General features: G+C 39.2%; 1 protein-coding gene across 1 annotated transcript in view; it reads left to right on the top strand.

Moving 5' to 3' along the window:
• Nucleotides 1-2,374: 2,374 nt before the first annotated feature.
• TRPC6 (transient receptor potential cation channel, subfamily C, member 6) overlaps nucleotides 2,375-20,095 on the top strand; it is a 43,175-nt gene continuing 25,454 nt past the window's right edge. Inside the window, exons 1-4 of the mRNA XM_010157038.1 lie at nucleotides 2,375-3,145; nucleotides 10,642-10,827; nucleotides 13,348-13,512; nucleotides 18,356-18,569. Of these exons, the coding sequence (XP_010155340.1) occupies nucleotides 2,459-3,145; nucleotides 10,642-10,827; nucleotides 13,348-13,512; nucleotides 18,356-18,569 (1,252 nt within the window). The 5' untranslated portion in view covers nucleotides 2,375-2,458. The remainder of the gene's footprint in view (nucleotides 3,146-10,641; nucleotides 10,828-13,347; nucleotides 13,513-18,355; nucleotides 18,570-20,095) is intronic.

Raw genomic sequence — 20,095 nt, 5'->3', positions numbered from 1 at the left:
GTATTTGAGCATATGTATGTAAAGAGTCATTAAACTACCATTCAAAAACAAAAACAGATAAACTTGTAGTGAATATTATGTAGTTTAGCAGAGTAATTTTGGGAGAGAAAATTATTTGCAATTCAATTTCTATTGAGGATTGGGATCTTAGTTGGCAGAAATAATAGTAATGAATTAGATTTTCTTCTTGTTAAAGAGAATGTAGCGTATTTTGTAGTATTCCTCAGCAAACTTAGTTTTCATATTGTTCACTTTGGGTTTTAATAATTAATTATTAAGCAATTAATATTTACTATAAGAGGTGAGGAATGGCTGAGGGTTTCAGTTTTGGAAAAATGGACAACATTTCAGAGGCATCATGAAGCAAGAATTGGCAGGATTCGTTGACAAGCCACTGAGTGGAGATATAACTAGAATTGATAATTTTAGATTGCATAGAATCATAGAATGGTTTGGGTTGGAAGCGACCATAAAGACCATCTAGTTCCAACTCCCTTGCCATGGGCAGGGACACCTTCCACTAGACCAGGTTGCTCAAAGCTGGTCTAAGCTTTGGTTCAAGCCTGGCCTTGAACACTTCCAGGGATGGGGCATCCACAGCTTCTCTGGGCAACCTGTTCCAGTGCTTCACCACCCCCTCCGGGAAGAATTTCTTCCTGATATCCAATCTAAACCTTCCCGCTTTCAATTTAAACCCATTACCCCTTGTCCTGTCACTACAGGCCCTTGTAAAAAGTCCTCCCCAGCTTCCTTGTAGCCCCTTCAGGTACTGGAAGGCTGCAATGAGGTCTCCCCGGAGCCTTCTCTTCTCCAGGCTGAACAAGCCCAACTCTCTCAGCCTGTCCCCATGGCAGAGGTGCTCCAGCCCTCTGAGCATCTTTGTGGCCTCCTCTGGACTCGCTCCAAGTGGTCAATATCCTTCTGATGCTGAGGGCTCCACAGCTGGACGCAGCACTCCAGGTGGGGTCTCACCAGAGCAGAGTAGAGGGGCAGAATCCCCTCCCTCGACCTGCTGGCCACACTTCTCTGGATACAGCCCAGGATACGGTTGGCTTTCTGGGCTGCCAGCGCACACTGCCGGCTCATGTTCAGCTTTTCATCCACCAGTACCCCAAGTCCTTCTCCTCAGGGCTGCTCTCTATCCGCTCTCCACCCAGCCTGTACTTGTGCTTGGGATTGCCCCAACCCAGGTGCAGGACCTTGCATCAGCAGGCCAAAGAGGAGAAACCAGATCCAACATGTAAGTTAGTTGCTGAAGTAGTGATGGGGGTAAGCATAATAAGAGCAAGTGAAGTTCGCCTGCCTGCTTTTCTGAAGCAGCAGGGAATTTGGAGAGTTTCTGTGTTTGCGTGCCCTGTTGTCCTGTGCAATCCCTCATCCCGCGACTGCTGACTTCTGTCACACCATGCCTTGTCCTCACTGAGCTGTGCCTTAGCACCAACATAGACTAGGTAGAGAGCTTTGGGTGAGTGGCATCCTGAGGGAATGGTGGCTTTCAGAAAGGTGTCCTAGGGTCATGGGATGTCACTGGGACTCCTCCAGCTGAGCGGATATAGGCTTTTCTCACTGCCTTCTCCTGTTGGTAATGGCTGTCTCTGGGCTGAGGCAGTCAGTGCATGTCATCGCTATTCTCCAGGCCATCTTTGTAATTAAAATATGTAAGTAATGAAGATGATATCTGATTTTTTTTTTTTTTTTTTTGGTACACAGCTGTTCCAGTGAAATCCCTTAAAATATTTGCTAGATCTAGCAGGGTTGTCAGGAAGCAGTTCTGCCCTTGAAGAAATTCTCAGACTTAGGTGGATGTTTTCTGATGGAGATATTCTTGCAACCAGAAAGTAGAATATTAGCATGTAAAAAATGTTACAATGCTTTTTTCTTTTCTAGATTAAAATAGGAAGCTCTTTTTTCAGGAGTGACTATACATATCAGAGGGACGTGGGAGATACCAAATGATGATGATAAGTTTGGATAGAAGAGTCCTGGAAAAATAGAGTTGGGTTTCTGTGTAAACCTGAGAAAGAACCTTATGTTAAAATTGTTATTCGATCTATGTAACATGAGGCACACCGCATGTTACTTCGCTAAAAGTTATGCAGAAGCTGTGGAGGACAAAATAGGGAAAAAAGTGTAGTCTTAAATGGTGGTTGATTAGGGCTTTTTCTTCTTGTTGAAATAAAATGTAGCTGGCTGCTGATTCCAGGGCTGTGTAGCGACAGTGGTTACAAAGGGCGTCGAAGTCAGGGTTTCTGGTCTGCTGCATTAGAAACATGAAGCATATAAATGATTAAAATAATTTTATTAATTATTATTTAAAATGGATATGTCCTTGCATAAACCAGAACTAATAATTTGTCTATTTCCACACAGCCGGGGCAACGAGAACAGACTAGCACTACGACGGCAGACCATTCTCCGGGAGAAGGGGAGGAGGCAGGCCAGTCGAGGGCCAGCGTATATGTTTAATGACCGCTCAACAAGTCTTTCTCTTGAGGAGGAGCGCTTTTTGGATGCAGCAGAATATGGAAATATTCCTGTGATTCGCAAAATGCTGGAAGAATGTCCCTCGCTCAATGTGAACTGTGTGGACTATATGGGGCAGAACGCCTTGCAGCTGGCAGTTGCCAATGAGCACCTGGAGATCACAGAACTGCTGCTGAAGAAGGAGAACCTGTCTCGGGTTGGGGATGCCTTGCTTTTGGCTATTAGCAAAGGTTATGTTCGGATAGTGGAAGCTATCCTAAACCATCCTGCATTTGCTGAAGGCAAGAGGCTCGCATTGAGTCCTAGCCAGTCGGAGCTCCAGCACGATGACTTCTATGCATACGATGAAGACGGCACGCGGTTTTCCCATGATGTTACACCAATCATTCTGGCCGCTCACTGCCATGAGTATGAAATAGTCCACACTCTGCTGAGAAAAGGAGCTCGGATCGATAGACCACATGACTATTTCTGCAAGTGCAGTGAATGCAATCAGAAACAAAAGCATGACTCTTTCAGCCATTCTAGATCCAGAATCAATGCCTACAAAGGCCTGGCCAGCCCTGCTTATCTGTCTTTGTCCAGTGAAGATCCTGTAATGACTGCCCTAGAGCTCAGCAATGAGCTGGCTGTGCTTGCCAACATTGAAAAAGAGTTTAAGGTGAGTGGAGGGATATTGATTCTGACAGAGTTCAATCAAAGTCTTTCTCCCATTCCTTGAGCAATAAGTAAGAGATCAGCATCGTCTTCATAAATCAGCAGGAGAATGTGGAAAAATATTTGCCTAATGAATGAAAGATTTAAATCTTTAGGAATGTCTTATTGCTCTGTGCTGATTGCAATTCATGTTGCTTATGTAGAATGTGCCAGTGAACGAATTTTTCACTTGCTATAAGGCAGAATAGTAAAGGAGGCTCTTCAAACCCATGGGGGAAGCTGGCTTAGGACAGGGGAAGGAGGAGACTAGGGTGGTACAGTTTGGTCCCTTATCCAAGACCAATTGTGTGATTCTCTTAAACCCTCATGTATTCTCAGTATTTTCTCATAGTTGGACTGAAAGCTTTCTCACTCCTCACAATGTTTTGCGTTCATTCACAGAAAAAGCTCTAAATAATGTTCTTTTCCTTTTTTAATGTGCTGCTTTTCTCTGTTATTTCTGCTCATCTCTTCCTCTTTTTTAGCTTATTTGTACTTAGTTATATGTGAACTCGGTGAATTTAAAGACTTTTTCAGTGTTACACAGAATTTTTAATGTTTCACAAACGTGTGGCTTTGGGGAAAACAAAAAATTGCTGAGACCCAGGGATTCAAGGCCTCTTCGATCCTTGAAGCATGAGTGTTCTTTGGGTTTTTTTCTGTTATGTAGGTACAGTAGTACACAACTTACAAAAATATTTACCACAGTTTATTTGTGTTAAGGCAATAAGAATGTAAGCTTTTTGCTCCCAGTAAATGCAAAGTCAGGCCTTGTGCAAACACTGGCAGTGTTAATTATGACTTAGGTTAGCTAACTTGGGCTGGCTTTACCCTATGGGACCCTGTTGAACATGAATGCTAGTATATACTACTGTGACAGAGCAAGAGCAGGAGATCAAACCCCCTCCAATCCAGTAAGAGAATAATTTCCAACATTGTATTAGGAAGAGTTTGAAGTTGCCATGATCAGTATTTAATGTTAGTCTTCTTACCAGTGGCACACTTCTCAAGTCTGTGAACCTGTCTCAGCTCAGCCAACCTGAGCTGAGATGCCACAGTTCTGAATTAACTGCTTCTGAGTCGTGCTCATAGGTGTATCTTTGTGGCACCACTCTGTTGTAAGAAGCTCAAATATTTCTTGGAGAGGAAAAAAAGGAGGAGGAATATGCAAGAGGATCTTAAAACCAGCAGCTAAACAGCTGGAATAGGAACAGAGGAGAATTTTTATTTTATATCAATAAAATGAAATGCTGGGAAGAGCATTTCAGCTTAATGCAGAGGGTGAATGTCTGCCCTATGAAGTCCCTGGCAGAAATCCTTAGGATCTCAGTGCACTGAGATTTCATCCCCTGCTTTCATGTACAGTTCAGAGACGAGTATTTAAACCACACACTTTTGTTTCTTTCTCTTTAGCAGCTGCTGAAGATGTGAACAAAAGGACTTGATTAACTTAAAGGGGAGTAAATTTAGCACAGAACAGAAAAACATTTTTCATACACCATAAATGCAGCCTGTTAAGTTTCACAGCTATGTTGAGATAAATAGCATGTCTGATTTGTAGGGTCTGTATAGCTCCATTTACCACAGTTGGAGCGACACGAGCTAAGATTATGATAAAGATAAATAAAATCATCATCTGGAACAGTCAGCAAGAAGTGTCCTTCAAATATGTGCTGCAGTACACAACCGGTGAGATGAACTGGGAGTGCCGTATTTGTCCCTGGTTTGACGGGGGCAGGGAATGGGGCACTCGGTGAGAAAAGGTGGGCTGGTTCAGAAAGCAGGCTTCTGCAGCCTGCCCTGAAGTGCCACGAGCAGGTCCTTCCTCGGCGTGCCCTGGCTCATCCCTGAGTGACTTTTGGTTTAGTTCCTCTCTTGTCTCAGCGGCTTTCTCTAAAATTAGAGCTCCACTACTAGTGTGGTGTTGTATGAAGAATTGCAACAGAGATTTTGAGGTACTGCCCTCAGCAGAAACAGAAGGCCAGACAAGAGACAGAGCAGCTACATATTGCTGGGCATTAATCAGCCAAGCTCTGCGGGGGATGTACGTACTCTTTACAACAGAGTGATGGTGAGTAGGAACCACCAGGAGCTGGAGCATGAGGCAACACAGTAATTTAACTCGCCCTGGATTTAAGGTTTCACCAGGAGCACGTGGCTGGCAACATAAGGTCTTCTGGGAACATTTTTGTAGGTACTGAAATCATGTGGTGGTTCTGTATAAATATTAAAGACCATGGAGTTAACATTTACACTATTGATAAGTGATAACATTTACAGTATCTAGACAGGCTGGGGACTTCACTAAGAAATACTGGCTTAGGTTCATTGTAGGCAGTACAAAGGTTGTGTGCACAAGTTGCAGGAAATGGACACTGACATCTGGGCTTGTTTGTGCGTCTGCGGTCTCCTATCCCTGCTTGCAGCAATTTATATAAAAATTGCTACCCTTACTTTATTTCAGGAGTTTGCTACAGTTATCTGGATGGTGTATTCTCTGCGTAAAAATGTGTTTTTCATAAAAATGTGTTACACGTGTTAGTGTAATCAAAACAAGTGTATTTTTAGTGCATGATTATCTGGACATGGCAAATCTTTAGCTCCACCTAGGGTCTGCCTGACCCATTGGAAGTGTTTCAAACCTTACCTAAATGTAAATTGGAACTTCCTGGTTAATACACCGTTTTAAGTCACCTATTTTATAGTGCCAACGGGGTGTTGTTGCAGGGGAGCTTCCTAGTGGGTGCCTACAGCAACCTGTGGAACAGAGAATTCCCAGGTCTTCCTCAGAGGTGATGGAAAGGGTTAGTGCTCAACTGTGACAGTGATTATTTTGTGACTATCTTATAAATTACTTCTCTCTCCTGTTTTACACCATTAGTTAATGTTAGAGATAGCACTGACCATGAAACCGTGGTTCATGCAAAATTGGAAATGCCATAATCGGTGGAAACCAGTATTCTCTGGAATGAACTCCTTTCTTTGCTTCAAACCTCTGTAGCACTGTCATCGAGTACTACGTGCGTGTTGCATTTGGTTGCAGGTATTGTTTTTATAATTGTTTTGGAGGAGAATTCTTTCCTAAGAGTAAAACTAAAAAAAAAGAAGAACATGATTTCTGAAGGAAGATTAACTGGACAGACGTGTCAAGCACAGTGTAGGAATATTTTTGTACCAAGCAAGCAGCTAATTCAGGCTTCCTGAATAATTCTGAGATCTTCAGGGTTTTCTGGGCGCCATTTAATTTAGCTTTTTATGACATGGCTAAGTGTGCAGCTTTACAAGTTTCAATATTATGTATAATATTTTTATTTTGGGGACTGGTGTACGTATTTCCTGTTGTTTAAGTCATTTGCTAATTCAGGCTTCCTGAATAATTCTGAGATCTTCAGGGTTTTCTGGGCGCCATTTAATTTAGCTTTTTATGACATGGCTAAGTGTGCAGCTTTACAAGTTTCAATATTATGTATAATATTTTTATTTGGGGGCTGGTGTACGTATTTCCTGTTGTTTGTCATTTGCCTACCCTAGAGCTAATTTCTCTGCTATATCCATAAAGATGTAGATAATATCTGACAAATGTCCTGCAGAGATTTCGCCTGAGAGGGACAGCTGTGGCCCAGTACTGTTCAAAATGGATAAGATTTGCATTTAGTTCCAAGTCTGCTGCAGCTATATTGGCAACATATTGTTTTGTTGTTTGATGGGATGGAGTGGAAAATGTATTTTTGGATTAAATGTAGATACGTTATTGTTTTCTGTGAATTAATACCCCTAATAAGGTTGTCTGAGTTTGCTTTTCTGATGAGAAACAAAATCAGTTTATCATCTCAAAGTCTGATTTTCTGTTTGTTTTCATTTATACATGAAAACATGTATATTACAGAAATCAGGTCCCAGTCTTCATTACAGGTATTGTCATCTCTCTTAAAGAAAAAGCAACATCACCTTTTAGCGAAGAACTGGGGCACTCATGGAGTAAGGGCCAGCTTTGTAAGGGGAATAATGTGTTAATCTACCTACTGAGATGCCTAAATCCGACATTTAGGTCTCACTCACATTCACAAAGCACTTTGAAATCCTAAGCCCTCGTATAACAGTACCCTTGTTTCTGGTCTTGGCCTCTACAGTCACCAAGCAGGGCCAGGATGTGTCTGGCGCACTGCACCCTCTCATCGGTGGGGTTCAGTGCCAGCCTCTGTCCTGAGATCATCGTCCTCCTGGGCACAGTCTGGGGGACAGCAGGAGCCTGCGACTGGTCACAGGACAGTGTGTGGAGAAGGCCCCTTTCTTTTGGGAGAAACTGCTCTGGAAATGCTCTCCTGCTGCCCTGGCCATGCTCTCCTGCTTATGTGATCAGAGTTAGGCAACTGATGGTCAGCTGAGGCTTTCAGAGAGACCGTGGCCTGCTTGCTCCCATACCTGGGACACCAGACAGCCTGCAGCTGCTCCTACCACAAAGGGCAGGTGGTCTCTTTCAGCAGCAACCATTGTCATCCCCACCCTCCTCTCATTGCTCTGCCACCAGCATCTTGTTCCCCTGGTTCCTCATCCCCCACAGTGCTCACCCCAAATTATCACCTTCCTTTTGCAGGGTGGGAGGAGCCAGTTCTGCCCCCTTGTTTGTGGTGTGGCAAAATTTGGCAAAATTGGGTTTTTCCTAAACCGCTGAGAAGCCCTGAACCAATGTTGTTGCATGCGTAAAATGAAACACACGCCTGCTAAGGACTGATTCTTTTTAGAGCCTCCAACCTATTTAATTTCTAACTGCCTTCTCAAGTCTCCCAAGACTGCTTTTTTAATTCATTAAGTGTACAATTTGTAGTAGTGGGGAACTTGTTGAATTATCTATTTGCCATTGGCCATTTTCAAAAATAAGTTAAACGAAACAAATTGCCATGTTCCCTTGGCTCACATTAATGGTAAGGGATATATGAGAGTCTGGGGGAGGGGGAACTTCCTGTTCCACATGTGTGACAGGAAGACACTGAAATGATGACAAGAGTGTACTAATCATTTTTGCTGTTCCTACACATTCAAGTGGACCAAGGGTACAAGGGGAAGAAGGTGGCCCATGCAGTGATCTCTGCAAGCTAACGCACGTGATTTCTTAAAAACAAATTTGCCTGGCTAGAGCTACCTGCCCTGTGTTCAGAGCCTGTCAGATCCTCCTGTAGCAGTTTAAGACATTATCATCCCATCTGTCTTCCATAACCTTCCCTGAAAGGAGAAATTCTTCATAAGGGAATGCGTCTCAGGACAGAAGCTGTGAACTGGAGCAGGGATGTGCGTTGCCTTCAGCTGACTCCGCTGTGTTACAGCCCCGAGTGCCGCGGCTGGGGTGGAGGCGGTGGTGCTGGGCACTGTGAGTGTGCTCTGTGAGCGTTTATCCATGTATGTAACTCCCACCAGAAAATATGCACATAGCAAATATATTGCAAAATTTTGCAATAGCCATTTATGAAGGCCCAACTATTTTGTTCCTAAATTTATTGAAAAATAGTATTTTCATTTGCTGTTCAAAGGTCAGATATCACTTTGGAACAGTTCACGGTACCTAATCGTACAAGAGTGCCTAGGTTGACTCTGTGTTTTTTCTGTGTCCATGAATATCAGAAGACTACTTTTCCTTTCATTTTGAAGAGGACATTTATGTAGCAAAATGATTAAATACTGAATCTTATTTTAGCTGCTGCTACAAAAATGAAAGCCAAACAGAAGGTGATATATTATAAAAATGTTTTTCTAAAGTGCCAAGAAGTCAGGATTTTGGTTAATCTCTCTTGTTATTCTTCTGAAGAGAGGGAAAAGAAATAATACAATAGTAAAACATACAGCATGTCGTGAAATTGTTAGTTTCAGTATTTACCTTCTGTTGTCTTTGTAGAGAAATGCCATTAAAGTTCCTTTCTCTTTTATGACAGATCTGAGCTATCTTCCTTACATAACCTTATTAAAAAAATAAATCACTAGCAGTTTTATGTAGACATAATGTCTATAACTATTTTCCTATGAATATTTGCATCCATCTAAGTGAAGTGAAATGTAAAACTTGGATGCAATCCTTTAATATATCCAAGTAATACACTGTGGTGTTCTGAGTAGTAAAGCCCAAACATTCATGAAGCACACCCTCGACAAATAAATTAGGGTATTCTGTATACTCAAAATAATGGTTTCTCTTCCAGAGTGTGGATTAGATGGCAGTTAGTATGAAGGAAGTAATTAAAAAGGAGAGACTTATCAGAGACTAAGAGTGGGAGAAAGGGGAAATGCTGTGAAGAACAGCCCAGAGGAGCAGGAAATGTGTCGCTGTAATAAGAGCATTCATAGAAAGTTAGGTTGAACATGAAGCAGAGACTACATGAGCTGTCCTGTATGGTGTGAGAGGCTTGGAGGTTTTTTCATTCTTTTGTTCGGGAATGATTCTATTCTACAGTAATTTCAGCTCTTAAAGTTAATAGAATTAGCAGAGATGACAAAATATTAGAAGTTGTTGACACATGTAAATAAATGTAAGATCAGGCCAGGGGCGATGTATCTGGACACATTTTTTAGCTTTAGATATACATCTGTATCCATCTATCCATCTAACTCCCTATCTGTCTAGCTATATTCATCTTTTATGACCCAAACACAGCTGCATGTAAGGAGTGGTTAAAACTGGACTGCAGCGATCAAAATATCTTTTTCTTTTTCACTTGCACCTTTTGGAAATAGTGACTACGAAGAATATTTGGTAGTTAAAGCAACTGAACTTGCAATTGCATTTTGGGTCAGAGAGTGAAGCGTGTCATGAGATATTTGAGCTAGACAGCAGTGAGTTAGAGATATGGCATCACCATGCTATCTCTAGCACTGCTGACAGTGTCGCTGGAAAACAGCAATTAAATCTTGTGTTTGCAAGATAAAAGAGATGTTGGAAAATTAGAAAGCTAAGATTTACAGAATATTTCAAGACCTAAGAAAATTCAATATATTTATGCAATTCTCGAGAAGGTTGGGAAGTTATTTAGACGTGTTCTCTCTGGAATACACATCCAACTGAGATCTCTACAGCGTAACTGTCTACATCTGAGCTAGTTATCTAGACTTCTGTGACAGTAGAAAAATTTCCCCTGTGCTATTTCAAATTGAAAAAGTCGTTAAAATATGTCATACAAAATTTCTGAAAGTTTTTTTTACTGTCAATTGGCTCTAAAACAAGTCTAGACAAGGAACTCGGGTGTAAAAATTGATAATGTAGAAGCCCAAGGTAACCAAGGTGAGATGAATCCTACTCTTTGAACATTCAGGAGCAGTATATGCGTGACAACGAAGTTCTGTTAATCTACCAGAAGAAAACATAACAAGATGTGAAAAAAGTGTTGATGCTCACAGACGTGTAGCTGTGATGTAGAACTGTTTCTCTTGTATTAGTTCTAAACAGCAAGTTACCTTCTTTCTTCTTTTCTTTTCTAGAATGATTACAAGAAGTTGTCTATGCAATGCAAGGATTTTGTAGTTGGACTCCTTGATTTGTGCAGAAATACAGAAGAAGTGGAAGCTATTTTGAATGGTGATGTAGAGATGAGCCATAATAATGGAGAACGGGGTCGCCCCAGCCTTAGCCGCTTAAAGCTCGCCATTAAGTATGAAGTTAAAAAGGTAAGCAATTCTGTTGATTGAACAGTTCAGTTTGGGCCCTTCTGCACAGTGTATTGTACAAACAAAAGAATCTTGTCCCAAGTAGCTTGCAATATAAACAGGAAGCAGATATTCAGGGTAGATACTGGTTAATGCTGAGTATAAGAGCAAATGGCTCTAAAAAAACTGTGTAGCTGTATGCAAATTTTTTAGATATTAACTTTTTTTTCATAGAATCACAGAATGGTTTGTGTTGGAAGGGACCTTAAATATCATCTAGTTCCAACCCCCCTGCCATGGGCAGAGACACCTTCAACTGGACCAGGTTGCTCCAAACCTCATCCAGACTGGCCTTGAAGATATCCAGGGATGGGGCATCCACAGCTTCTCTAGGCAACCTGTTCCAGTGCTTCACCACCCACTCCGTGAAGAATTTCTTCCTGGTATCTAATCCAAACCTCCCCGCTTTCAATTTAAACCAGTTACCCCTTGTCCTGTTACTACAGGCCCTTGCAAAAAGTCCCTCCCAGCTTCCTTGTAGCCCCTTCAGGTACTGGAAGGTGCTATAAGGTCTCCCTGGAGCCTTCTCTTCTCCAGGCTGAACAAGCCCAATTCTCTCAGCCTTTCATCATAGCAGAGGTGCTCCAGCCCTCTGAGCACCTTCGTGCCCCTCCTCTGGACTCGCTCCAACCAGTCTATATCCTTCCAATGTTGTGGGTTTTAGTTTTAATCTATTAAAAATACATATATATATGGAAGCCTGGGAAAGTATAAGATTTAGTGAAAAAACAGAGGCTTGCACAGGAGCCGTGTGCACTTCATAATAACCAATACTGATACACATTTTTGTCAAGCTGTTGTGTCTTACTCAGAAAGTTGAGAAAACTTAATGAAATTGTGTGTCTCAGAAAATTTATTTTTGTCTGTATAGAGGATCAGAGGCACAATGTAGGAGCAATAGTACTGTGGTTCTCACTTCTGAAGTGCAGCAGGCTCCAGGCTGTGCTGAATACGGGAGTTATCACTTCTTCGGCTTAGTTTCATTCTGCTGTCAGTTTATTACTGTGGTCTGCATCTCAAAAGTGCTCAGTGACAGCAGTTGAATTAATAGCTGCACCAAGACCCTTGAAATAACCAGAAAACTGCTCTTGGATAATACAGGTTGTACAGTTCTAGGTGACACCTATGTGAACTAGTAAGAAATTATTTGTGTGATGAAGTTTGTACAACCAAAGATCAAGAAGACAGAGCTCAGAAATATACTTTGGAAACATGTTACCCTAAAGTAGAGCTATCTCCTGATGGAACAGGAAAACCTTTGATAAAACTTTTGCTACATAATGAAACGGATCAGATCAACTCTGTGAAAATAAACACTATCTTATTTTAACAACAACAAAAAAGGTAGAGAATCAGGAGTCTTAAAGATCCAGTATGGACTGAATATACAGGGATGTAATTTATCAGGGGTGAGTTGCAGATTTTTTTACAGAAATGGAGTTTGCATCTCTGGGGCACACGTAAAACATTTAGATGTGAGGAGTATTTATGCGTTCATGAAGGGAAGAAAAGAAGGCCATTTTGACTGAAGAGTGCCTACCGGCATATGAACCCAAACCTGCAAAACACTTGTCAAGTTATGGTTGCTACAGAAAGCTGAAACAACTTCTGAAGAGATGATATCACATTGACCATGTCCTTCACAGTATCTGAGCCTTAATCCTTCCTTGAATGTGAACTAGCTTTCAACACTTTTCTTTTGCCTGAATAAAGACATTGCTTGCACCTTCCACCAATCATCCTTTAAATATAGAGAACTATTCGAGAAAGCAACCAACCTACATTCAGTTAAATTTTAAGCTATATTTCCAGGTCTAAATTTGTGGTCCACAAGAATCCACTATTTATTAATATATACCTTTGTAAAATGCTTCTTTTACTCTCCAGAGGTTTTGACAGAAAAGGGGGGTTTAGGCCCAACTTCTCAGTGTTGCAGTTTGTCCAAAAGATTCCAGAACCCAGTTATAAGTAGTCCTTACTTGATTTGCTGCAAAAGTGACAACTTTTTTCTTATGTCAGCAAAAAAAACTGGTATTTTCCATGCTACCATGTGAAATTATGGCATGTTCTTTCTGTCATAACTAAAGACAGGAGTCCTTTTGGAATAGAAAGACTTAAAGTTTTGGAGTTTTCAAAGTAGTAACATGAAAATTATAAATGTCAGAAACAAGTAGAGTTTGCCCAGGTAAAGTTTATGTTTAATTACTCTTAGATGGAAGATAACAATTTGTGATAGAACACGGTGTCAATACAATGATAGTTTTTCAAATTAAAGGATTTATTGTTGCTGTTACCAACATTCCTGCATGCTGGGAGATTATGCTCATCAAAAAACCTTTTCCTATACCCTTGTTAATGCTCCTTTGAATATAAGCTGAGTTGTTGCTATTCCAACATTCTTAATGTGCTTCATCTAGCAGTTATTTTAATACCAATATTTGGATAGCAGTATTATTTTTATGCTCCTTTTCTTTATTACAGTTTGTAGCACATCCAAACTGCCAGCAACAACTTCTTTCAATCTGGTATGAGAATTTGTCAGGTTTACGGCAGCAGACCATGGCAGTGAAGTTTCTGGTTGTTCTGGCTGTTGCGGTAGGACTGCCATTCCTTTCAATGGCTTACTGGATTGCTCCTTGCAGTAAGGTCAGTCTGTGAAATTTTGTAATGTCCTTTTATTAACTCTGTCATCTGTATGTAGATTCCTGTCCGGCAAAGATGAAGCATGGGTATAAATTACTAACATGTTTAAATAATACTTCAGAAACTTGTTATTTTAAAGCTGAGTTAGAATGGAATGGCTGCAAGATTGCATGTTCTGACATCTGTAAGACAGGTAAATGTATTCTGTTAAATGCAATGTTTATTAAATTAAATTAAATTACAATGGTTGAGCAAGAGTTGCCTTGTAGAAATTATTCTTTAGAAACAATATGTGAAACTATTCTTCATTTAGCTGTTGCCTTGGTAGGCAGATGCAGAGGATCTTAATCTCCCAGTGTCTCACAGCTAGACTAAGTTCAATCTGGGAATTGATTCCAGTTACCTAAAAGGCGATTTTATTTTTGATGATTAAAAATTAATGGATGAAAGTTGCTGAAACATGAACACCAGAAATTAAAACAATCATAATCTGTATTATAGAAGTAAAAGTGAACCGTGTTGGGTTGTCAAGACAGTGCTAATACTCATTACATTTCATGAGGTTTTTAAAGCAGTCATGCAGCCTACCCTGCATCCATTTATAAGGCACCATCTGGATTTGGATGCTACCACTGTGTCTGTTTTGGACAATCTGTAGTAGAATCATAGTATCATAAAATGGTTTGGGTTGGAAGGGACCTTAAAGACCATCCAGTTCCAACCCCCCTGTCATGGGCAGGGACACCTTCCACTAGACCAGGTTGCTCAAAGCCTCATCCAGCCTGGCCTTGAAGACAGCCAGAGATGTCTTCAAGTAAGGAAAGCCTTTCCACTGAAGATGATTTACAATCTCTGACCTCACTGTACTTTGTGTTGAATCTTTGTTTTAATTGGTCACTATCCATTTTAAATGGCCACCGATGGAAAATTTCCCTTGAGAGTATGTTAGGGCGAACAAATGGGATCTTGTAAGAATCAACAGGTTATGGTATAACATCCATGATTTTAGCAAGTCAAATCCTGTGCACATTCAATGATTGCAGGGGAAGAGGAAAGTTCAAATTGAGGACTGAAGTTTTGTGGGATTTTTTTTATTGTACTCTGAGAGGAGAAAGGTGTCCCTTTTTCGTTTTGCCGTATTTTTATTTTCTTTCAGTCTGGACAATAAAAATCACTTTGTATAGTGACTAGGATTTTTATTAATACTTTTATCTTAAAACAAGTCTTGAGACTCAGCGTACTTCAGTAATTGGTTTTCAACTACAGCAGTGACTTATCTGTTTGTTGTTTTGCCTTTTCAATGATTTATTGGATCTTAAAGTACCTTTGAACCATCGTACATTCTGAAAAAGCCATTTCAGAGTAGCTTTTTAAAATCAAGGTTCAAGGGACAACATCCTTTAAGGTTACACTTCCTCTGTCACTGCTGAATTGTCTCATCATGTGAGTCATATGTTGAATGCTTTCTGTTTCATTATATTCTGCAAATATAAAATCTAATCCACCTTTTTCCCCAGTTGCCATTTTCTTACCTTGTGCTTCACTCATACACCAAAATTTCATTCCTCTGTTATTTGAAGACAAACATGTTCACTGCTTCATTTCGATATAGGATGGCTCCAATACAGAACATTATCTGTGTTAACAGGGTCCATTCTGTGTATGAATTGATGGAATTTATAAATCTTTTCACCTCCTACAGAGATAAAGTACCCAATCGTTTTCCAGATTTGGCACTACAGGACACAGTGACAGAAGAAAAAGAAAATATAGTATTTGTAGTGAAAATAACAGCTTGCAGGAGAGTTACTCTGACACATTTCTTTATATTCTCATGCCATGGCTCTGATAAAGGCAAAATGTCTTTATGACATTTACAACATCTCAGTCAGTTACCTGTATAGCTGACCGCTTTCCTCTTCAGGAAAAAGTTCATTTGAGCTTGGACTACAGATACGGAATTGAGAATGTCATATCTGGAAGAAATTTCATAGAAATACATGGACAAAGTCTTGTAGAGTTGACAGGAATTCAGTAGTATCAGATGCCGAAAGGAATTAAGATTGCCTCGTAAAAATTTAAGTTTCAGACAGCAGTTTACATGGAGGCACTTCAGAGTTTTGTGAACTGTTTGCTCTGCATTTTAATGAGTAATTCAGTGTAACTACTGCCATAATTAACCTGAAACTTCTAGAATACTATTTTATTACATTACATCTGGAAAGAGTAAAAACCTTTTTCAGTTATCTCCAAGAATCTCTGATGTTTGCGCTCTTCAGCTCTGATTAATAGTAGAATTTAGATTTTTAGCTTTAAGAGTCTGTAAGTAATTCGGTCAGCCACTGGCCAAGATGAAGGATCGGAATTTGAAATTGAGTCTTCTTTCACTGTTCCCAGCCACCTGGAGTCAACGTTCCTAAAGAAGTAGTTTGATAAGTCTAGAAGCATTTTCTGAGGGTTATACACGTTCTTCTTTTGCACTGTGGTAGAGGAAAAGAAACTGAACATTATGTCTAGGATATGAGGAGCTGGGAAGTTGTTCTTCCTAAAAAAAAGGTGTATGCATTATCTTTTATTTTTGTTTTCAGGCCTTTTTTCCTTTGTGTTTTATGTGCTACCTGGGGTGCTATTTTATCATTTCTTTATCACTGCCGTACTCCATAATACAATACTGCTTGTTCCTGTAGAGTCACAGGACAGGATTAATGTGAAACGCTGAGTCCAGTCCCCAGCGAGTTCAGATGACCCTATATACAGACAAGTACGTGTAAAAGTATCCACAGTATAACTTGTGTATCTTGTCCTAATCCAAATCAACCTATAAAAGAGTCTCCAAAACTCTATAGCAAACCCAAGACCGTAGCACAGAGGATCAGAAACCAGAAAAAATGGCACAAAACAAAACCCAAAACCAAACACACTTAAATTACAGAAAACATTCAGAGCATTTATAAGATCGTGCCCTCAGTCTGTGCAAGGGGAGGGAATTTATTATGTCACAGTGCACAGTGAAAGTGTATTAAGGAAGGACTCTAGCTTATAGAAAAGTCCAGACTTGCAAGATTATTGCCTTGTCTTTACATGCTGCTCTCTTTTTCCCTAATTCATGTTTTATGACCTATATCTTCTCAATAAAGAGATTTAGAATTTTGGAAGTGTTATTTCAAGATTTTAGTGGATCATTGTTATAGGGCAATAACATAATAACTTCCAGCATTTGTGTAATCTGTTCAACCGTAGTCAGTCCTCCTTCCAGGGAGATTTTTATATATATATATGTATATGTAAAACATACTTTTCTCTCTCTTTTGAAGGGGTGGGAGGGAGGGAGCTAGGCATTCAGTCTTTTAAATTTTATATTTTTTTGATCAAGGGATATATTAACAATACCTCCTTCAGAATTTTTTCTTCTTTTCTGGCTATGTCTCGTTCTGGCATCTGTCTCCTAACCCATCTTCGTTTGTCAACACAAGAATAATGCATTTAAAAGGACACTGTCAAGGTACTTTATCATTTTCCAGCTCTGCTTTATTGTATGTTGTTTATGACTGTTCCTTCCTAGCTTGAAATAAAATCTTTCCCCATGATGATTACCTGTTGTCTTCGTAGTTCACACAAAACAGTTGGTTGTTGAAGTTCATCTCATGAGGCGGATGAAATATTTAATAAACCTAGATTAATTTTATTGACTGAGGAACATAATAAATGGCATGGGTTTGCAAAATAATATAAAGGAGAAAGAAGATCAAATTTTGTGCCTGTTAACCTTGACAGTGTTCCTTTAACAGTATCTTTTTTTTACATGTGTTTAGTTTACTTAATGTTACCAGTATTTGAGACCTTACCATAGCATCCTTGGCTGCATCCTCTTATTCTGTGTTTCTGTACAAGCTGGCTGTAAAGACTGCAAAATTCTGACTTTGATATTGAAACAAGTGTAGCAAAAAGATGAATACAAATAACATATCTTTCTGCTTTTCCCTCCCTTTTCCAGACCACAGATTATTATTACATGTTTCAGCTGAGATCCATGACATTTGCTTTCAATTCTTTCCAAGGAATTTTTGTCAGATACAGATACTGTCTTCACTTAAAATAAAAGAGTGTTTTTCTGCACCTGCCAACTAGGTGAACAAGCTTAAGACTTTAACTATTAATACAGGCACTCTCAAAAATAAATACTTGCTAGAAGTTCAGCCTTGTGTTAATTTGTATGGAATTTTTAGGGTTTTTAAGGGTTGCACTAAACCATCTTAACGGTGTTCTTATTCATGACAAAGTTGAGATAATTTCCATTAAAGGAGTCAGGAAGGAAATTAAGACACTACAGAACCATAAACATGACCTTTTGAAGCCTCATGACTGGTTTTTAAAAAGAAAATAAGTTGGCAAAACTGCAACACGTTGAGTTGTCACGTATGTCAGTAAACAGAATTATTTAGTCATAATTCACTCCTGATTATAACTTAATGCTTTTAGTAAATGTCAAAATTTCATTTTATTTGTTACCTCATAAAGATGACTATAATCTAAGAAATAAAACAACTTTAATACCTTAATTACCTTTAACAGACATAGATGCCCCAAAATAATTACAGAACTATTTCAAAATGCTGAGTTAAAAATATATATATGGTGAAAGTGATAGAAAAAGGATAGATAACGATTGTTATCCATCTGTGACTGTCAGGTGACTGTCAGCATGGTGTCATAGTATACAACTTTTTCCAAATATTTGTTCCCATGAGTAACTGAAATTTTGGTTTCTCTATATTATGCATTTTTATGCATTTTTATTTTGGAAGAAGGCAATGCAATATCTTGTGTTTCATAACCTCTGTTGCAGCTGGGGAGGATAATGCGTGGACCATTTATGAAGTTTGTAGCCCATGCAGCCTCTTTCACCATTTTTCTTGGTCTACTTGTCATGAATGCAGCTGACAGATTTGATGGCACCAAACTCCGACCTAATGAAACAACAGGCAATGTAAAACAGCTATTTAGGATGAAAACATCCTGTTTCTCATGGATGGAGATGCTCATTATTTCTTGGGTAATAGGTAAAGATTAATTTTCACTTATCTTTGTCATGCTATGATTTCAGTGAAGCTGGACCAAATTCAATCCATTGCTATTAATGTTATGCATAAAAATTGCAACAAAGGGGGTTTATCCAACTGGCTGCATTCCCACACTGACCTCTCGTTTCTTACTGGATGTCATCAGGATTCACATGTGCCTAGTCACTCACAAACATTCAGGTAAAGGACTTAGGTGAAATCTCCAGCATCTGCATAGGGATAAATTCGGTTTTATGAATGTCAAAGGAAAGGGTCTACCAGTTCTCTGTGGTTTTTTGAATCTGTCTGTGTCAGCTCCCAAGGGCAAAGATTTACACATCATGGGCCTAGGTTTTTTTGTGTCCAATTGTCTCTTTCTGCTAAGATTCTCTTACTTTGCAAGTATGCCTGCAGAATTAATAGTGTGTAGCTGAATGTATTCTTGACAAATGAGAAGAAGAATACAGACCCTGAACATTCAGCGATAGATTTTTCCATCCCACCGTAGGGATGAAATGGATACTATGAATCATACTGTGAGCTGGACCATTGAGTTCGGTGACGCAGTACTATTCAGCATCAGAACGTGAGCACAGACCCTTAGAAATATTTTAACTGTCTGATTCTTATTTGCAAGTCTAATACCCTTTATTCCAATTCTGGGTTAGATGCCCTAATATTTCAAGGATATGGGTTCTGTTTGTTAGTTGTCGGTAATATGGGGGAGAGAAATTCAAGCTAGGTAAAATCTGTTTCCAGTCAAGAGCTTATGCATTTCAAATACTTTGCTTTTATGAGTTCTCTGTGATTGAAATTGGAGCCATTTGTACACCAACTGATTCTTATTGCTTTAAAAGACATTGACAATCTTTATTTCCACATAAAGCTGTTTATAAATTAATATAATTGTGTAATATAGGAACAGTATGACACCTAGATTTACACATAATCTATAAATATAAATGTTTTCATCTGATAATAAAAGAGTAAATAATAATTTCTTAATTTGAAGTTCTAGTTTGCTAATTTAATCTATTTTTATTTATTTGTGTCATGCATAAGACAGCATATGAAAAACTGATTGTGTGCATACAGATGTAGCATTGAATTTAATTAATGTAATTAACATTACAATTGTCCTTATCTGAAAATTATTAAAAGTTCCTTCAGGCAATTCGTTAAGTGCAAAAAATAGTGACGTTATTCCATTTCAGTTTTCTATTAACTCTCTTCAGACTCCTAGAAATGTAGTTTATGACTGAATAAATTTTATCTTGAAAAGGGAGAGGATTTGATCAATTAAAAGGATGCCATGAACCACTACTTTACTCCTATAATTTATTATTGAGAAAATAATTATGATTCAGAAATCTTTGCCTTATGAAAAAGCGTTAGGTCTGATTCTTACTTTCATGCTATTTTGTTACATGTATTTGCAATTTCACTCAAAGACACCTTACCCAGGGTACTATGCAAATAAGAAAATGTGAGTTCTCCTATTAGTTTTACCATTGATATATGATCAT

This window comes from Eurypyga helias, unplaced genomic scaffold (assembly GCF_000690775.1).
Source record: "Eurypyga helias isolate BGI_N326 unplaced genomic scaffold, ASM69077v1 scaffold1380, whole genome shotgun sequence".
Taxonomy (NCBI): Eukaryota; Metazoa; Chordata; class Aves; order Eurypygiformes; family Eurypygidae; genus Eurypyga; species Eurypyga helias.
This window is presented reverse-complemented; position numbering and strand designations above follow the sequence as displayed.